The sequence below is a fragment of the Microtus pennsylvanicus genome, chromosome 16 (assembly GCF_037038515.1).
Source record: "Microtus pennsylvanicus isolate mMicPen1 chromosome 16, mMicPen1.hap1, whole genome shotgun sequence".
In the NCBI taxonomy this organism is placed as follows: Eukaryota; Metazoa; Chordata; class Mammalia; order Rodentia; family Cricetidae; genus Microtus; species Microtus pennsylvanicus.
Window position 1 is genome coordinate 2,307,261 of NC_134594.1, and position 20,672 is coordinate 2,327,932.

Below are 20,672 nucleotides of genomic sequence, written 5' to 3' on the forward strand. Positions count from 1 at the left end.
ACTGAGAGCTCATTGATGTAGTTACTACTGATAAGTCTGGTTTTTCTTAGAAACTCATGTCTGGCTTCCAAGCAGGGAATTATAGGCTGGTTGACCATCTCACTTGGCATTTATGTGAGTTCTAGGGATCAAAATCCCAATACCCACACTAGTACAGTAAGCACTTAGAATAGATGAAATATTTCCCCAATTTTAAATTTTCATTTTACATTTTAATCCATGAATCTCAGATATTTTACCAAATGTTCAACTGCTTAACAGAATGACATTATCATTGATTCCAGCTATGAAGAAGTGTTTGGCTTCATGCAAAGTCATTGTTTGTATCTGACTTCAAGAGACCATGTATTAGGCTTGGTCTTGGCCCACACTGCTAATAGGTCATGGAAGTTTTGATAGATGGTGGAACCTCATGGCAGGTCTTTGGGCACTGATGTGTTCTCAGGTTTGTTGAAAGACCCTAGCCCCCCCCCCTCTCTCTCTCTCATCTTTGACCATGAGATAACTAGTATCTCTCCCTCCCTTTCTCTCTCTCTCCCTCTCTCTCTTTCTCTCATCTTTGCCCATGAGATAACTAGTATCTCTCCCTCCCTTCCTCCCTTCCTCTCTCTGTCTGTCTGTCTCTCCTCTCCTCTCTTCTCCTCTCCTCTCCTTTACTCTCCACCACTCTTTTTTTCTTTCTCTCATCTTTGGCCATGAGATAACAAGTATCTCTCTCCCTCTCTCCTTTCCTCCCCCCCCCCCCTCTCTCTCTCTCTCCTTCTCTCTCTCTCGTCTTCGACTATGAGATAACTAGTTTTTGCTGCATTGTAGCTTAAAAGCAATGATATCAGCTGGGCAGTGGAGGCGCATGCCTTTATTCCCAGCACTCAGGAGGCAGAGGCAAGCAGATCTCTGTGAGTTCGAGACCAGCCTAGTCTACAAGAGCTAGTTCCAGGACAGGCTCCAAAGCCACAGAGAAACTCTGTATCAAAAAAACCAAAAAAAAAAAAAAAGAAACAAACAAACAACGATGTCAACACACTGTAGACAGAAACCTTCAAAAGTCTGAGCCAACACAAACATTTCATGTTTACATAATGACCCAAGACATTTTGTCAAAGTCACAGAAAACTGGTTAACACACAAAAGTTTTTATAAAGAAATATTATAACAATATTATATTAATATATTATAATAATATAATAAAGTTCAAATAAAGACTTTGAAGCTTTTATGAAGTAGCCTTATCACTGAGAGTAATGCCATATATCACATGTAAACATCTCTGAGACTGGGACATGAGAAAGCAGATTAGAGTATGAATAAAGACTGACACAAAATGAGAGAGTATTTCTGGTACATTGTGTTTAAACATCTCTGTGCTGATTTTATTTCATTGACAAGCATGGGTTATTGGTTAAAATGTAGATCAGTATTGATAAAATTTGGTAAATTTAAGTGACTTAATATTTTAACTATGAGACAATATTTTCAACTAAAAGTCTCTGGGAAAGCTATGGAATTAAATAATTAAGTATGCTATTGTATAACAGAGAGAAATTTGCTTAACCTTGTCTATTGCTGTACTATTTACAGTAGATAAGACATAAGACCAGTCTCAGTATGTGTCAACAGATAAACAGATAAGGAAAATGAAGTCCATATATACAATGGAATTTTATTCAGGTATAAAGAAGAATAAGTTATAAAATTTGCAAGAAAATGGATGTATCTGGAAAACATTATAATTATCAAAATTAGAAGAGTTAGAATGAAAATATCCCATTTTTCTTCTATGTAAAATCTAAATTTATGTTTAAGAAAGAGTATGAGTATTCATTTGTTTGTGTGTGTGTGCATGCAGGTATGTAGGGAATGAAATATAAAGGTTTCTTGAGAGTGGTTGAAAGAACCGTAAAACTGTAATGTGGAGGGAAACAGGAGAAGGCCCTGGGATACGTGTGAGGTCAAGGAAGAAGGGGTTACTATCAGTGCTAAGGAAGAGGACCAGCAAAATATGGAGAGGGGAGTAGACTGAACTGCATGAAGTATAATGATATACAAATATAAGGATGTTATGAGACTTATTATTTTATATGCCAACTAGAAAAAGCAAATCTAAAAAAACCACAAAACATGTTGTACACGGCAACACGCTCTCACATTTGAAACACTAATAAATGCACTACTGTTTTGTTTTTGATCTTTTGAGATATGTTGTTTCTGTGTAGCCCTGGACATCCTACAAATAGCTCTGTAGATCAGGCTGGCCTTGAGTACATTAATATTTTTATAACAAGATATTGTGTTTTAAGACACACTGCATTTTTATCAGTGTCTAGTATTTTGAATAAAAGCTACCATCAAATAATGGTTATTAATTCCTTTGGCTAATACATGTGCCTGAGGAACTCATGACATTATTGAGGTTTCTTAAATTAATCATTAGTTAAAGCTGCAAGCACCACTGCTCACTGATGAGCATTTTAGACCCATATAGTAGTCAGATCTTTTCATCTGTCAAATCCAGTCAATTTAAGGTAGCCACGAAAAATAATGTATTGATAACGATTCAGAGTTTGAGGTAAATATGCTTGGCATCCACCAAGGGGGAGGTAAAGGTAGTTTCTTGAAAATAAACAGAAGTGTTTTCTAATTCTTCTGAAATCTACACAAGTCTTCATAATGAACAACGAAGCTCTGTATCAAACTCAGCTTTTCTAGCTCACTTTATGAATGATTTTCTCCTTTTAAAAATTCACCCCCTAATCCATTCCAAGGACAATACAAAGTGTACACCAACCTCATATCAGAATTTTATTCATTGTCCAGCACTGGTTTAGCATTTTCTAAAGCAATGGTTCTTACCCCATATTTATTTATAATAAATAACAGCTTTCTGAAACACTACAGCTGCCCTGTAACTCATGCGACATTTCAGTAGCCAGATGTTTGGCATTAGATAACTTCAAACCCACCTATTTCTTAATGTGACCTAAATCTCATCCTACAGTAACAATATATATACAACCCTTTAACAACTAATATGTTCATTTCTTTGTCTATCACAAAATAGAGTATAAAGTCAATTCAACTGACTACTATAGATGTCATTTTTGCTATGGCTTTCTAGAAATCAGCATTCATATTCATATGTATATATGATAGAGGATATATACACATGTCTCTCTCTGTGTGTGTATGTGTATGTGTGTGTGTGTGTGTGTGTGTGTGTGTGTGTGTGTGTGTGTGTACTAACAAGGCAGTACATGTGGATGACCCTACCTGTGCAAGCCTAGTTTTCTCATTGTTCTCCACCTTTATGGTTTTTAGGCAGCGTTTCTCAACCAAATACAGATCTCACCTTAACAACTAGTCTCACTTTCTGGTCTCTCTGTGTATTCCTTCCCTACCTCTTCAAGTGGGAATTAGGATTGCATTCCAGTCTCATCCAGAATTAAATGTGTCCTCATATTCATAACAAAAGTATTTAACTATTGAATCATTTCTTTCTCCCAAGAAATCAGATCCTTGATCTTTGGGGAAGATACCTGAAAAAAAGTCCCTTTCCAGCTTTTATAAGGTTGTATCACTAATAGAGAATAGCATGGCATAGAATCACAGATACAAATTTAATTTATACTAAACGCCTTTTCTTATAGAGAAATTAAAATTGTCAACAGCCAATGTAGAGAAAGACAGACATAAAATTATAACAGATAACAAATACAATTCTGTCTTTGAAACTTTAATGAAATATGTCTATTGTAGTTTTATCACTTATATTTTAACAGAATTTCTATATTCCATTGAATAAGATGGTGTGTATGTACTCAATAAGATAAGAGCAGAAAAAAACATTCTGATATGTAAGATTTTAATCACTGAACAAACAGCTTTAAAATAAGTTATCATATTCCTTATTTGTTAAAAGTTACTAATTACAAGGGTTGTAATTCTTATGAATGACTTAGGTATATAGTTATGATTACTCATCAATATTTTATTTTCAAAAGTATATAATTTAATATAAATTTCTATTAAGTGATATAAGACCAATATATTTTCAATCAGTAAAGTTGTACACCTTAATTTTCCAAAAAGGAAATAGATATATTAGTAAATAAATCCCAACTGGGCCAAAGTGAGTATTGTTTCTCAATGGTAATACACAAGTAAGCACAGTTTTGGTTGATTTATTCAAATTATGCATTGGTCAGTTCTAAAAATGGCCTGTACTATCATAAAATATAGTTCATTCTATACTAAAATACTGATGGCTTTAACTCATGCATACAGTGTTTACATGATGATCACATCCCAAGCTAACAATAATCTACAGTTTGGATCAGTTTCCACAGAATTCCAAGATTATGCACAAATATACAAAAATAAAGTTCAGTTCACAAAACAAAACCCCAAAAACATCTGTATGGAATTTAGAGACCCTAGCGGCAGATAGAGGGGGAGTGCAGGGAGTAAATCTGGAGGAGGTGACAATGAGCGTCTGTGCCACTGATTAGTTCTTACTACAGGAGCTTCTGTGTTTGCACATTTGCACAGATGGCCAGCTGGTACTTCACTCACCTATGGGACAATGGGGCCTTCTGAACTGCTAAGACTAAAGTCTATTATTGCAGATTCCAAGAGGCTGCACAGGTCATCCTCATGAGTTGCATTATATTAGATTCTTTTCTTAATAAGTAGATAGTGCCTAGAGCTATTAAATCTCTTTATTATATAAGTTTGCTTCAACAGCACTTTTTGAAAAGGCATTTGACCTTATTCTCTTGGGTCCACCTTTTATGCTCTGGTTACAATGCTTTCTGTCAGCATACTTCTAGCTGACTTTGAGAATGACATTGTCCAAGACTGGTGTGAAAAGACATAAAATCCACTTTAGAGTAAATGAGAAATGTGGAACACAAAATAGAAATTTACTTTCATTTTCTTGGCAGATTGTCAAAATAGGCAACACACACACACACACACACACACACACACACACACACACATATATAAAACACAAAGTGAAGTTATCGCCAAATGTATCAGTGTACTTAATGAGCTACTGCTTCCTGAGTTAGATGTGAAAACTTCCTGAAATACATTTATTGTGTGTCAAAGTTTTCACATTATTTATAGTCACTCTCTCTACTTTGTCACCAAATTGCTCCCTTCTGTGGTGTCCCTTGCACATATGTCAGTATTTTTCTACTTAAACAAAGGTTGAAGTCAGTATTTTTATTTTATGTTCATTTAAAGCTTCTGTTTTTTCTTTCGTGCATTTGTGTGTATACATTCATACATGCATGTAAGAGGATTTATGGAGCCAGAAGATGTTGGATCCCCCAGAAATGAAGTTATAGGTGGTTATGAGATGTGTAATATGAGTGGCAGAAACCAATCTCAAATTCTGCTTACAGAAAATCAGTAAATGTTCTGAAACACCAGTCATTGTATTTAAAACTTAGTAAAATATACACTCAAACAGTAACAGTCTTTCTAATTTCATATCTTATAATGCACTAATAACTTTTAACACTGTAGCATTGATTACAATATCTATGTTGATAATTAATTTTTTAATAAAGTAGATTAAATGTTAATACATTTCATATAGTAGTCACCTTTTAGGTAATAAAACCAAAACGAGAAAAACTGATCATCTAAGGCATTCCTTTCGAAGCTATAACATTTTATAGTATAATGAAAAACAATAAACTAAAGCTCTCCACATAAAAGTCATAGCCACAATGCAAGCTCCAATTTTATTAAAAGAAGATGTTGAGTTTAATTATATATTTGTGAACAAAACGTACCTATAATATTTTGTTCTGAAAGCATGAAGGGTTATTTTTAATATACTACCATCTCCCTTGAGTAGCTCCAACCCACAGTTTTCTTTACAACATGCAATTTCTGCATTGAAAATACTTCCCTGGGCTAGTGTCTGTTTTAGTGCATGTCATGAAAGCATGGAGTGAAGCTCTCCACAGAGACATTTTACATCTAATATCACGAAGTTCATACAACATGGAAAATTGATTTTCATATAAAACCTTTTAATCTATAGATATATAATGACTTCAGATGTATACATGGAAGTACAAATGCGGTAAAAGTATATACGGGACCATAAATAGCCTCACACTTTATTTCCTACAAGTAATACTTCTTACATTTTATCCAAACAATCCATCACCCACTTAAGAGCACTCTAAAAATGCTGATGTTTGCTCATCCAGGTTAGGAATGACGGTCAGGTTTTGTGCTGGTTTTTAGACATCCCCTAAAACTTTACTAGCTTCAAGAGAAAAGCATGCCTTTGAAACATGAAATAAAAAACAGAAATTAAACAAATAATTAAATCACCCATGAGAGCATAAGGCTGTAACCCCAGAATTCAGAGGCTGAGGAATTGTTAATTCCAGTCCAGACTGAGCTATTCAGCTAGACCTTCTCCAAAAGAAGAGAAAAAGTAATATTTGATCTTTTAAAACAGATTTACATTTCAATATCATGTATCTAGAATAATATATTAAGATATTAGTAAATACATCAGTAACTATTTTATTTCAAAAGGTAACCAATAGCCATACAAAATTTACATCAACCTGAAATGGTTGAAAAGTCAAAGTTGATCCAATGTATTTTATCCTTCGTGAAACTGCCACTAATTTTTTAAAACATTACTAAAAATTGAATTAAAAGTTTTCTCTATGAAAAGATGAAATATTACTGTATTTTCTGAATGCAAATGATATAAAAACTATTAATCTCCAATTGAAAGTTTTATCCAAACAACTCCTTCCTCTAAAATTTAACCTCACTGAGATACATTTTCTGCATGTACAGTGTTCCATCTACCTTTTATGACGAATATCTTGCATATCATCATAAAAACTTTCATAGAACTCTGACTTCAGTACTTCCTTTGCTTAGTTTTATGTTCAGGCAAGGAATTCTTCCCAATATTCCTTAATGGTGTAATGAAATACCTGATTAGCAGCAAATGTATTAGAAAACACATGTAGAACACAAAGGAAGAAATGTGTCTCATTCTCTAAAGGTCTCTTAAGTCAGTATTCCATGGACTACTAAACATATGTAGGTATTCAGGCTGTGTTTATGGCCCCTGTTTACTCACCCATCTCTTTCTAAAGTGGCTCAGCAGTTCTATTTCTTTTGTGCAGTGAAGCCCTGAGCTACTCAGAAATCAGCATGTGATGTGTGATTCTCCTCTGTATGTTGTGATTACCATTAATGAATAAAGAATTTTCCTTGACCTATGATGGGAGAGAGTAGAGTTAGGCAGGGAAAACTAAATTGAATGCTGGGAGAAAGAAGGTGGATTCAAGAAGACACCCTGTAGCCACCACTAGGAACAGATAAGCAAGAAACTTGCTGTTAAGCCACAGCTACATGGTGATGTACAGATTAATAGAAATAGGTTAAATTTAGATGCAAGAGCTAGCCAATAAGAAGCTAGAGCTAATAGGTCAAGCACTGATTTAAATAATATAATTTTTGTGTGATTATTTCTCAGGGCTGAGCAGTCAGGAATAAACAAACTGTCACCTACAGCAAGCATGCATTTATGCTCTAAGGTAAAGTCAAGCACTTTTTGTCTCTGGAGGTTTCATCAGGTACGCCATCTTATTGTGTATCTGATATTGATGCAGTTTCAAGCTGCCCTTTCACAAATGTCCTTGATTTCTATAATCAGCAGAGAGCAAGAAGTACAGAAAAATATTTCATCATTTTCCAGTCCTCTAATTCTTAGCTTAAAAGTAACAAACAAATGCAAACTAAGTACCCAGACTTTTAAGTGACTATCATTCATACATTTATATATACAGAGGAAAATCTATTTTATCCATTTAGATTCCTATATCTTCATTTGTACATGTGTATATAATATTTTGTGTAAGATAGATATATAATTTCTAAGTGTTAGAAATACAGCTAGTATTTTAAATGCTGAGAAAGTACTTGGTGATAACTTTCCCCTAGTATATATAAATAATAATTTGGAATAAAAAGATGAAAGTAGTAAAACTGAATTCAGATAACTAGAGTTGATTGTTAAAGAAAACATGATAAGTATTATGAGCCTAGAAAAAATTTATGCAGATTGTAATTCAAGATTCACTTATTTTTAGAGATTCAAAAATAAACTTACAGAGTTCTTAGACCTCAGGAGACAGATCTAGACCCCCCATTCTCTGAATTTTAAGGTTTTTTTTTTTATGATCAGATGCTGGGGTTGGGTCAGTTTACCACTGTTCCCTTTGTGAAGAATAAAAACAGTTTGTCACATTTTGCTAAGATTTAAAGATGATTAAATTATTCTAGTAAGCATATATAAATATGGATTATTTTAATGGCACTGAAATATCAATATATCCTGCAAAGTCTATCATGTAGAGGCAGGCTTTGACAGGTTAGATAAATAATTGTAAACGTAAAAATTCATAGAATGCTATTTGACATCAGGAATCATAAATTTATTTTCTCCACACTGGAAAACTTAGTTTTCTTTAAATAATGAAATTATGACTAAAAATACACAGTAGAAATATTCCTTGTAAATGCAGTCCTTCACCTGAGAGGACCTTCTTTACTGAAAGTAGAATGTGTAACAGACAGGACAGTAAGGTGGCTCAGGGCAAAGGCATCCATTGCCAAGCCTTGACAACCCAAGTTTCATATCCAGGACAACATGGTGGATGGCAAGACACAACTAAAAGTTACCATTATTTCCTCTCCACAAGTACACAATGACACCTGTGCATTTCCATATTTCACATACACATGCACACAAATTAAATAATCAGAAGTTTAATAAGTAAACATATTAAAATAAAACTTTGGATGGAAAAGCTAGACAACCTATTTTTATGGTCATCTGAAGTAGACATGTGTTTAAAATAAAAGACAAACAGTTTCATATTAAGAGCAAGCGCTAATTGTTTTACTGAGATTTTATATTTTTATAAACCTTTAGTCACAAGCTATATCTTAAAAGATTTTTATCTGTTATCATCTTTACTACTTTAAGATCATTCTCTTGACTTTTCTTGACATTCTCCTTTCTTCACCTCCCCCAAACAAACATTATCATACACAAATAACAACATAAAAGAACATTTCCTCACTTGTAAGATGCAGAGACATTCTCACCTTAGTAATGGCTTCATGGAGTCTGAAAGATGGATCAACTTCTTCAATTTTGGTTGCATGTTTAGGAAAAATGGCTTCAGAGAGAAAACTTGGACCCTGTAAAAACAAAAAGAACTTTTCATGATTTTGGTTTTTGAGACTTTCATTGAATTTCCTTTAAAGACGCACAAAGCTTAAAATCACTGTAAGGTCTGTTGATTCTGAGATCCAACAAACTGATCTAATCATCCATCCCCAGTGTTTGTAAATGAAAATAAGGAGAACTCTATGACTTTTGACATTTATGTACTCACAAAATAGTGTTTCTCGCCAAAAAGATGACTTTTATAATTCTTTCATATTGGCACTATTTATAATTTATATTTACCAATGTTAAGGAGATGTTTTAATGACAAAATTGATATTGAAATTCTCTTTTCTATTTTTACGTTCTGTGTGTTTACGGACGGAAGACTACAGTGCTTTTGATAAACATGACTACCTTGAAAAGCATAGAAAAAGTAAGAGTGTTATGGTATTTTAAATATAATTGTGGTATCATCAAAACAATAATATGTAGGTAGAAATCACATATGTCTTTATGGCTTGACTATAAAGTGATTAAGCATAGTATCAAAATCTCAGTGTTTGGGTGAATGGAATGAATTAAATATAATCTAAAAATTTATTTTTATTTACAGTCTAACCAAGGTTTAGGATTTAGGAAGACATAGAATACTGATTCTGTTTCTATTTACATCAGTGCAATTGGTGTCATCAACGTGTTATTAATTTTCTTTAAAGCCGTTTTTCTTACTGTGTCAATAAAATCCTGATTTAGGAACCTGGAGGTTAAATCATGCTGAAAATCTTTATGTCAATTTGTCATAAGGTAATGTCCTCTGAGAGGGGGGAGCCTAAAATATATATAATCAGGAAGTAGACAAGTCTGTAGGACATTTTTTTAATTAATGATTGATGGGTTATGACCCAAACTATTGTGCGTGGTGCCCTCCCTGAGCTTGTGGTCCTGCATTCTAACTGAGCCAGCTATGAAGAGCAATTACTTGTAAACAACACCCACCCCAGGCTCTGTATCAGTTTCTGCCTCCAGGTCCCTGCCGTTACTGCTTTGTTATATGGAACTGTGAGGAAAATAATCGTTTTACTTCCCAAGTTGCTTTTGGTCATGGTGTTTCATCACAGCAATGAAAACCCTAAGACAACTTGTTACTAGGATAGTGGGGCATTGTTATGACAGACCTGACCATGTTTTTTTTTTCCCCTTTAGCAGGGGGCATTATTGTGGAAGAATTCTAGAAATTTGGGCATTGAGTGTTTAGAACAAAGTGAATTGTTCTATAGGAACTTGGAATATAAGTATGTTGAGAACAATGTTGATGATGGAGGCCTGGCTTCTGAAGTTTCAGAGAGATGCTTAAAGTTTTTATTGGGGTCATTTGTTATTTTTGAATTAAGGTTCTATGGTTCTGGTTATTTGGGGCTGAAGAATCAGCTGAGATTAACAAGATAACAGAACTAGTGAAGAAGTTGTATTTCAGGGTCAGCCAAGGTTGCACTTTATCCTGGCATCTGAACTTGGTAATGTAAGGGTCACCCAGGTAACACTAGTACTGAAGGCATGAAGTAAGGGGTCATGGAGAGCAGTTGAGGCTTGGCACTGTGAAAGGCCAGAAGAGGCCATTGGCGAAGGTGCAGCTTCAGTAGAAGATGAGCACCTGGGATTACAGGGGTCATAAAGAGAAGATGAGGCAAGGCACCACAAGAACATGGAAGAGAGGTTATCGGTGAAAGTGCTGGCCAGTTGCAGCAGAAGAACCCAGCATTCTATAGATGCCAGCAACATGGGATGACCATCAAGGACAGTAGCAGCAATGAAGTAGCACCTGCCTGAGCTTAGAAGACAAAATATGTGTGCTTCAGAGGACAGAACTAGAGAGGTGATCCAAACACTTGGGAGGAGCACAGAAAACTGAGTTGATCCCAGAATTTGGACACTGTGTAATTTACTTTGGATTTGCCTTGACCTGATTGAGATTATACACCCATTTTCCCTCTTTAAGTAAAAAAGTATTTAACCTAATTTTTATTTTTGCAAGACACATTTGAGAGATTTTAAACTTTTAAAAAATATTTTGAATTTTTAAAAATATTGCAAATTTAAAGGGACTAAAATTTTAATGTGTTTAAATAAGTAAAGACTGTGGGACTGTTAAAGTTATTAATGTTTTTAATGTGTGGTTTTTTTTTTTTATCTTTTGGTATTTTTAAACAGGGTTTTTCTGTGTAGTTAGTCCTGGCTGTCCTGCATCTTGCTCTGTAGACCAAACTGACCTGAAAATTCACAGAAATCCCTCTGCATCTACATGATAGCTTGAGAATGAATGACAAAGGAAAAGTGTGGCTTAACAGTGACATGTTATGTGTCAAGTTGACATGGAGTAAATGATGCTGTATAGTTTTATGTCAAATTGAAACAAGCTAAATTCTGAGAGGAGGAAACCCCATTTTTTTAAAAAATGACTTCATAAGGTCAGGCTGCAAGCAAGCCTGTCGATACCTCCTTAATGAGTGATTTAAGGAGATGGCCCAGCTCAATATGGGTAGTGCCATTCCTGAGTTGATGGTCATGGGTTCTATGAGAAACTAGGCTGAGCAAGCTATGTGGAGCAAGCCACAAAGCAGCACTTCCCCATGGCCTCATCTTCAGTTCCTGCCTCAAGTCTCCTACCTTGAGTTGTTGCCCTTACTTCTTTGTTATATGAACCCATGAGCAAATAATCCCTTTTCCTCCCAAGTTTCTTTTGTTCATGGTTTTTTATTACATCAAAAGTAACCCTAAGTAGGATATTCATTTTATAGAAAGCAGAAAAATTGGGGCAAGATCTGTGTAAGTATGCAGGTAGATAGATGGGTAGGTAGATAGACTTGTAGACAGACAGACAGACAGACAGACAGACCGACAGACAGATAGATAGATAAGTAGATGAGAGTTAAAGACATAATATAGAAATAGACTAATTATTACCCTAAAAAGAGGTTTTTAAAATGTATATCTATAATGATTGTAGAAAAGGAATGATCCAAATTTCTGTAGCTATTTCTGTTCTTAATTGAGCAGTCTGTCTTAAAAGAAGGAGAAAAAGTAATGTGTAGCTGAATATTTCTTATCCTGCCTTGTTCCACAACCATATTTATTAATTACAGACTATTTGGCCTACTATCTCAGGCTTATTATTGACTAACTCTTAAAACTTAAATTTCTAATAGTCTATTTTTTCATGAGACTCATGGCTTGTTACCTCATATCTTGCTTCTCTGGAGTGTGCTTGTGTCTTCTGACTCTGCCTACTTTTTTCCTTTATTGGTGCTTGGATTGCCCATCTGGCTCTATTCTGCCAGGGTATTGGCCAAATCAGCTTCTTTATTAATTAATGGTAATAAACCATTTTCACATCATATAGAAGGGAATCGCACCTCGGTAGTGAGATTCAGGAACCATATGTAAGGTGGAATGCTATGCTACGGCCTCTATGGCTTTGGAATTGACTAGACTGGGGCGACAGGTGATGAAGAAATGACGGACATACAGAGAAAAGCTGGGGAAAGGTGGGATATGTACTCTAATAGAGAGCCACCAATAGAAGCTGGAAACCCAGCATGTTCATTGTAACTAGCATAGAGATAAATCTGAAACTAAATTAGTGCAAGCACAATGATTCATTTGTTGTATTTATTACAATTTAACAATTCACTTTTCTTCCTCTTTCCATTTCTCATTCCTTCTCCATCTTACTTGTCTCCCTCCTACAAATAATCCCCTTTGTGCTGTCATGTCTCTCTTTCCAAAATTAAAGACTAAGCTACTTTTTCTCTATTTTTTCCCTTTATCTTTCTGTGCCAAACTCCCTCCCTCCCATATCTCTCCTCCCGCCCCCTCTCTCTCTTCTCCACTCTCTCCTTCATACACAAACATATACATATATAACATGTATACCTTCATAGGTAACAGTAAATGCAATATTTACCTTTTTGAGTGAATGAACCTGGCTTATTTTACTCAGTGTGATGATTTCTATTTCCATTTATTATACAGCAAATTATTTCATTTTATTATTTATGGCCAAATACAGCTCTATTGTGTATATACGACCGTTTCTTTAAACAATCTTGATAAGCATGTAGTCTAGTTCCATATACTGGCCATTATGAGTAGAAAAGTGAAGGGGAATGTGCCAGATGAAAGGTGTTAATGTCTACACTGAGGAAGGCAAGAGTCCAAGATCTAGTCTTAGGTTCTAGTCAACACTGAGTTTACAGAATTTGAAATCATCTCTAGAATAAAATATTTTGCCTGATTCTTTTTCTGAAGGGATTATTTGTGAGTGTTTTGGGCACAGGTTCGTTGAAGATGAACTCACCAGAAGCCTTTCATATGTGCCCCTCCATTATCTAGTGCTTAGAAGGCCTGGCCTTGAATGGAAAAGAGAGCCACAGTCCGCACATCCCAGCACCACTGCCCCAGGCTTCCAATTACCCGTCCTTCATCACCAGGTTTATTAGGCACTTGTGTGTATGAGGTAAGAGCTGTCTTTACCAGGTTTTACGGATGAGAGTCAATGAGTTTCTGAAACTAACCTGACATCATACTATAAATAATTGGCAGACTGTTTATAAACTATGGTGTATCTGGGTGCACAGCTGCACCTCTATTCCAACACCATGCTGCCTCCCCCTGTACAGATTCTCAGAAACCAAGGTTCTGTGCACTGAACAAGGGTGGCTGTCCAAGATTCTGTCCCATTTCTCCTCTCATCAGCCTTAGTCTGCTTCCATAAAAAGCACTACAAACAATTTTATGGCTATAATCAAAGACTCCTTCCTCAGAAAAATAAAATTGAATCCAAAAATCCTGCACTCATTTCCTTCATTGCAATATTCTCTCTGTAATCAAGAAGATACACATCAATACATAAATTTAATATGTGGAATTATAACATTATAGCCTTTGAATGACACTGACATTCATTATCTTTTGGATAGAGGGAAGGGTAATTATAGCCATAATTTTTGAAACATAATGTTCTCATTGATCCTCAATATACAGAAGACGTGAGATAATGCTGAGTTTAAATAAAAGAGTAACCATTTAAGGGTCAAATGTTGAACAATATTGGTACATTATTTCCTGAATACTCTCAGTTTTTTTTTTTCATTTTAATTATATTTCCAGGTTCTAGAAAATTCTATACATAATACTGGAATAATTGAAAACACTCAGCCTACTTTTATAGGTTAAGTCCTATAGATGTAGTATTCTAATTTAATTCTAGGAATGACATTAGAATTTTAATTCAACTTAAATATGTGAAATAAAGAATAGGCTATTCAAATAACTACATTTTCTCACAAAGTCATACAACACAATCCTAGAGAGCTGGTGTATGTCGCATGGCTCTGTGCATACTTGATAAACATTTTGAAGTTTTTGAATTTTTTTTGAGATCAAATGAAATTATATATAAAATCTCAGTGGAAAATCAGAGTGGGGTGAAGATGCTGCTGTGTAGTGAACTGAGAATCATAAACAGTGACTCTGAAGCCGCTCCGTGCTGCTACCTACTATGACTATGCTGCCAGAAGGTGATGACTTCTCTATTTCCACATGGTTAGGATTCTCTGGGAAAATCATATGGGAACTTTGACTAAAGGATAATCTAAGAAATTTTTTGAAGAATGAATAGAAGTGAAAGAAACTGGAGATTTTTTTTTATTCCTAAGAATTTGTAATTATATTCCAAAGGGGCATTAGTTCCAGAGTCCTGAAAGCTGACATAACAGCACATTACCAATATCACACAGCTTAAATAACATTGTGTTTCAAAGAAGAGTCACAGGCCTAGTCCTTCTTCCCTAAAAGGAATAACTTTTACATGATCTTAAAACTTGAATAAATCCAATTAAACCGATTGAGTTTTGTATCGTGTACTGGGTTAATAAAATACTTCCATAGAAAAATCTACTTTATATTTAGACTCTTTCAAGATTATCTCTCTTATATCTGACTGCCTTTCCTCATCTCTCTGAGAAGAAACAAATGTGTCATTCAAACCCAGGAAGGCATCTTTCAACTTTCAGAGACTTTTATCAAGAAATAGGAAGGTATTACCTTGATAGGATTGATTCCTGCTCTATAATGTAGGTAAAAATATGCTGTGAAATTAAGCTTGCAACAATAGCCTATCTGAGTGTTTCCATTTAGCATGTAATTTTGATTTTTTTATAATTCATATAATTTGTTATTAAATACTAATACAATGTGGCTATTAGCTGTGGCAAAACTCAAAAAGAAAATTGTGGAAAGGACCCCTTCAAATCCCTATATCTGCCTTAATGTATAGCCCACTGGTATTTCATTTAGCATATGAATGACTTCACATTGCTAGCATGGAGAATCCCTAAAAATATTAATTTTGTATGTTTCACTTCTCACTTACTAAAGACTAGATAAAATTCTCTGTTTTTTTCATGTAGGCTAGGGACTGAAGATAGATTCAATTTCAAGGTCTAAGAATGATTTCTGGAAAGTCTTACAGCTGGAGAAATGGTTTCCTTGAGCTAAATGGTTTCCTTTAGCTAAATGTATTCATTTCATTATTTACTTGAGAATCAATAAAAACACAAATTATTTTTGAAATAGTTTAAAGCAAAACAAAAAAGTCATATCTAATTGAATAATTAGGAGTTATAATGAGGTATTAAATACAAGTACCAGCAGAGTTGTTACATTTGCCTTTAAAGACTATACTTAGCTCTACTTGCAAGATTTATAGAGTATCCAAATGTAGAATGTTTTCTGATATCACTGATTCCTTAGTTTCCACTTAAAAAGAATCATTTCTCTTGATTTCCTCCAGTCCATGGGGCAGTGAATTCGAAAGGACATCAATGCTCTACTCTTCAAACAATGGGTCACTTCTAATTAAACTCTCCATCGAACATGAAACTTCCGGGCTTAAAACAAATTAGTCCCTTTTTCTTTTTAATTTGGATCCAATTTCCCTCTGCCCAAAGGTCTTTCAATGGTAATTAATTGATTTATGAATCAATGGATGGAAGATCTAAATTTGGGGAAAATGGAGAAAAAAAGGTGGGAGGAAACTTTTCTTTTTGATTTGTGACCAACATTTTACAACTGACTCAACTCTTTATTAGTGTGTGCATGTGTGTATGTGGGTGTGTGTGTGTTAATATATTTCACACTCAGCAGTTATTTTTAGGAGTATTCAAATTTAATTACATCTGAGATTACATATCATTTGCATTTGAGAAGGGTCTTAATTGAAGTTCTTTAACACATTATACAGTTCCTGATTAGTCTTATTATTGTTTGATAAAATAGCCAAACCTAAAAGACTATCTTTCTCACCAATCTCAATATAGTTAGCATGATACTGTAGTGTTAATAATAATTTGGCCTCAGTTTGAATTCTGACTCTATTTCTTGCAATGAAAGAGCCACCAGACAGGTTATTTACATAGTTTCTCATGTATATTGTTTTGTGACCCAAAGATTTTAGAATCATGGTATGTGTTATATTTATATATCAATAGCATGTTATAATTAAGTAGTAAAATAACATCAGCAACATTATTAAATTATATTGAGTGAAGAAATGGAATAAGTAAAACAATTGTAATGGTAACTGTTAAACAAATGCTTATACTCATTATTATGGTATTTATGAGTCTGTCAACCCAATGCATTAAACATTAATGACATTAACCGCATCCATACTTATGCTATTATTTGAGTAGATTAAGTTTTTATCAAAATTTTACACAACCAAAAATCCTACTTGAGAAGAGTGGCTTTTCCTTACTCAAAAATACTATTAAAATTACGGATATAAACTTTATAATTTTAAGGTCTAAAACTGTTTAAATAGTAAACAATAGTAATTCAGCAATAGACCAGTAGCCAATAGCCTCTAGTGTTCTATTACTAGCCTATTATATCATTCTGTATTTACTATGGTGTAAGCATGATCTGGCCTCAACATCTCTCACTCTACTCATGGCTGCTAGACTAGTTAGGTGAGTATCTTCTCCCTCCCTCGCTATTCCTTATAAATCTTTTAAACTCTATATTCTTGGTCAAAATGGGCAACCTTCCTTGGTAGAGGAGTACTGACTTTTCTCAAGGGAGTATGAGTATTTGTGCCCCGCTGTGAGAACCTCCAAATAGTTTCTTAAAAAGTGCCTATTGAGCTACAGATCAGTACTTGTACATGTTCAAAAGAAATATAACCCAGTCATTAGTTTTGTAAAGCACATAAATTATAAAAGAAACATAAAATATGAACATATATAATTATGTATAAATGAGAGAGGGGAGATGTTATTAATTAAGGACACATTACCTTTAGCATATATGTCTCTGCTCATGTGTGAATACAATGGACTTGTTTCTACTAACAAAAGTTTGTATTTGTATTTATAACACTAAAAATGTGAATTCTGTGAATGTACCCATGTGTTTGTCCAGGTGTGAAGATATAAATCTTCTGTAAAAAGAAACACATAAGTAAATAGCCAGATAGCAAGCTGTAGTTTCAGAGAAAGGAATTGGTAAGTACTTTGCAACAATTAAAGAAAAAAAGGGTCACAGTTTTGAAAAACAACATAAGGGTGTATTACGGACAAGAGGAAGGAAATAGAATGGAAGGTATCATATAATTATATTGTGATCTCAAAAAGTAAAAATATTTTTAAAAGATGTACTTTGAGGCTTAATCTAGGAAGATTTATAATTACAGCAAAAGGGAAAGAGGCATAAATGCAGGCAGATGAATGTCTTTCTTTGAAGCTAGATTCTCCTTTTTTGATGTTAATTGACTAAAATACTTAAGTTGAGCAATGGCAAGGGCATGCAGCAATTGAGGTCACAAAGACTTTAAATGAAATACCATGGGATTTGGACTATCCTGCAGTATAATTAAGAGAGACTGTTAAGATTTTGAACAAGGAGCTAAGAAGACACATTAGGTTGTTTCAATGGCACTCAACTCTATGTTTACAGGTTAGAACACTGGATTGAAAGATGCTATAAACTTACACTAAAATAACAAATTTCTTAGCCATATATATTTATCACTTTTATAGCATAGTTGTATTTTACAAGATCAGGATAAAATATTAATTTATACTTCTATTTGCTGGAAAAAGATACTTGTACAACAAAGCTGTTTCAACCATTTACAAGTTATACATGGTTTAAAAATAGTTAAATTACCATTACAGCTCAGCCATGCAAACCATCAACAGCAGAATTTGCAAATGAAATCTGTTTGTAACCATAGTCATTACACATGAAGATTCCAGAAAATAAAGTTCTTTTAGTCAGACTGCAATAACAAAATTTTGTTTACACAGTTGTATTTGGTAATGTCCAAAACATATAATCCAGCTGAACAATGATTACTTTAGCCTTTATCCATATAATTAGCCCTCTTCTGTAATGATGTGCTATCAGACTGTGTATTGTTCACAAAACAGTTCTCTTTTCTTAATTGATCAAAAGAACTGCCAAAATTATGCTTACATGGTTTATAGCTCTATGTTTTTCAATATTTAAATTAAATGCAGTATTTTATATTTAAGCATCTAATATAGTAAATGGATGTTGGTAAAATCACAGGAAATACAATCTTATGAACACATTTTAACATATATAAAATAAATTTTGTTAATGCATATTAATGTTGGAGAGAGGCTGCTTGTTGATTCCTGACTGCTCAGCCCCAAAATAATCACACAGAAACTGTATTAATTAAATCACTGCTTGTCCCATTAGCTCTAGCTTCTTACTGGCTAACTCTTACATATTAATTTTAACCCATTTTTATTATTTGCCATATGTATGACCATGTGGCTGTACCTTACCGACAAAGCGCTCCATGGTGTCTCTCTGACTCTGCCCTTCTCCTCCCATGCAATAGGCCAAGCCAGCTCTTTATTCATTAGCCAATAAAAGCAATACATAGACAGAAGGACCTCCCATACTATATTAATGCATATATTCTCTTTTCAGCTCCCTGTCTTACTTAAGAGTATCTCAGGGATGAAAACAGCATTGGAAATATGGAACACTTTATTTTTGCAAGTCAAATGTTGAAAAACAAGAGAACTAATTTGCCCACTCAGGATCCTAGTTAACAGAATAGCCAGTGAAAGAATTTTAAAGCCTTGTTAGGAGACAAGTACTGCCTCTCATCACAATACTATCTTTACATATTTCTGTCTTCCAAAACAACTCATCAAAATTGCAGCTATTCACATCGTGAAAATGACTACTGATTTTAGCAGGTTGGGAAGGGATTGGGAAATAAAAGATTTTGCCCATCAACTTCTACTCAGCTCTCCCTGCAGAACTGAGATTTTTTTTTTGTCCATCACCTAGTTTATGTAGTTTAATCAGAGCACAGAAAAGCTGAGGATAATACAAATATGAGATTTAAGAATGTACTTTAACTACATCCTCCAATTGAAAAAAGCATGCACACAGTCACAAATAATCACATTCATACATATGTAAGTGTGGAGATGAAAAGGATGAATAGGCATGGAGTTCTATATCCAGCAGAGTTAATGCCATAGGCAGATAACATTAAATATGCAGTATATTTATATGCTGATTGTACAAAGATATGGATACAGTTTCTTCATTCAAAATCTATCTTATGCTGCCTTTAATGGACTCATTTTAAAATTTTAATAGAGATCATTATGCTTATAAATCTTTTATAAGTCTACTTGCTTCATATTTTCACTGTATCCAAAATTTACTACCTATCATTTACCATTTGTTTGATCATTTACTCTGGGTAGGTCAGCTCAATTGTGGAAATCTTTCTCAAGGTCCTCATTCAAGCTATTGAGCCCTTCTCAGAAAATATTCCTTACCTTGTTGTGTGGTTTTGTTCTAGTTGTCCAAAAGAGAATATAGGTCAACACACAAACCTGACTTAGTGCTATCACTAATACTACAAAGCAAAAGAAGTAGTGTCTTGGGTTAGTTGCGGTCTCCTCATGGCTGTGCATGTTAATGTAGTGGTAGCAAGAAATGGCTCCTATCAGCCTGAATTTTGTTTTGTAAATATTTTTGAAATAAAATAGTCAATGTCGCAAACACAAACTAAGATAAACAGTGCAAAGGCTATTATGGGCTATCTTTATTAGGATGCCAACTAGAAAAGTAATTTATATTTTTCATAGCACAGTTATTCAGTAAATATAATGGGAAAGTGAAGATCATTTTTGTTTTCCTTCATCTTTAGCTGTTCTAAAACCTATAATATTGTGAATTTAACTCATGTTTAAAGGATTCTTTACTAAGTCTCACATCTCTACACAATTTTTATAAAAATATATAATGGGTGTCTCATTTTGAATTCAAGTTATATGCCAAAGGCTCTGGAAGCGCAAAGGAGAAAGAAACAGTT

At 34.2% G+C, this 20,672-nt stretch overlaps 1 protein-coding gene across 2 annotated transcripts in view; it reads right to left on the reverse strand.

Annotated features, from left to right (window-relative positions):
• Naaladl2 (N-acetylated alpha-linked acidic dipeptidase like 2) overlaps nucleotides 1–20,672 on the reverse strand; it is a 1,054,557-nt gene that overhangs the window by 113,709 nt on the left and 920,176 nt on the right. For both annotated transcript variants that reach the window (XM_075950779.1, XM_075950778.1), the window contains one exon: nucleotides 9,169–9,264. In XM_075950779.1, coding sequence (XP_075806894.1) covers nucleotides 9,169–9,264 — 96 coding nt within the window. The remainder of the gene's footprint in view (nucleotides 1–9,168; nucleotides 9,265–20,672) is intronic.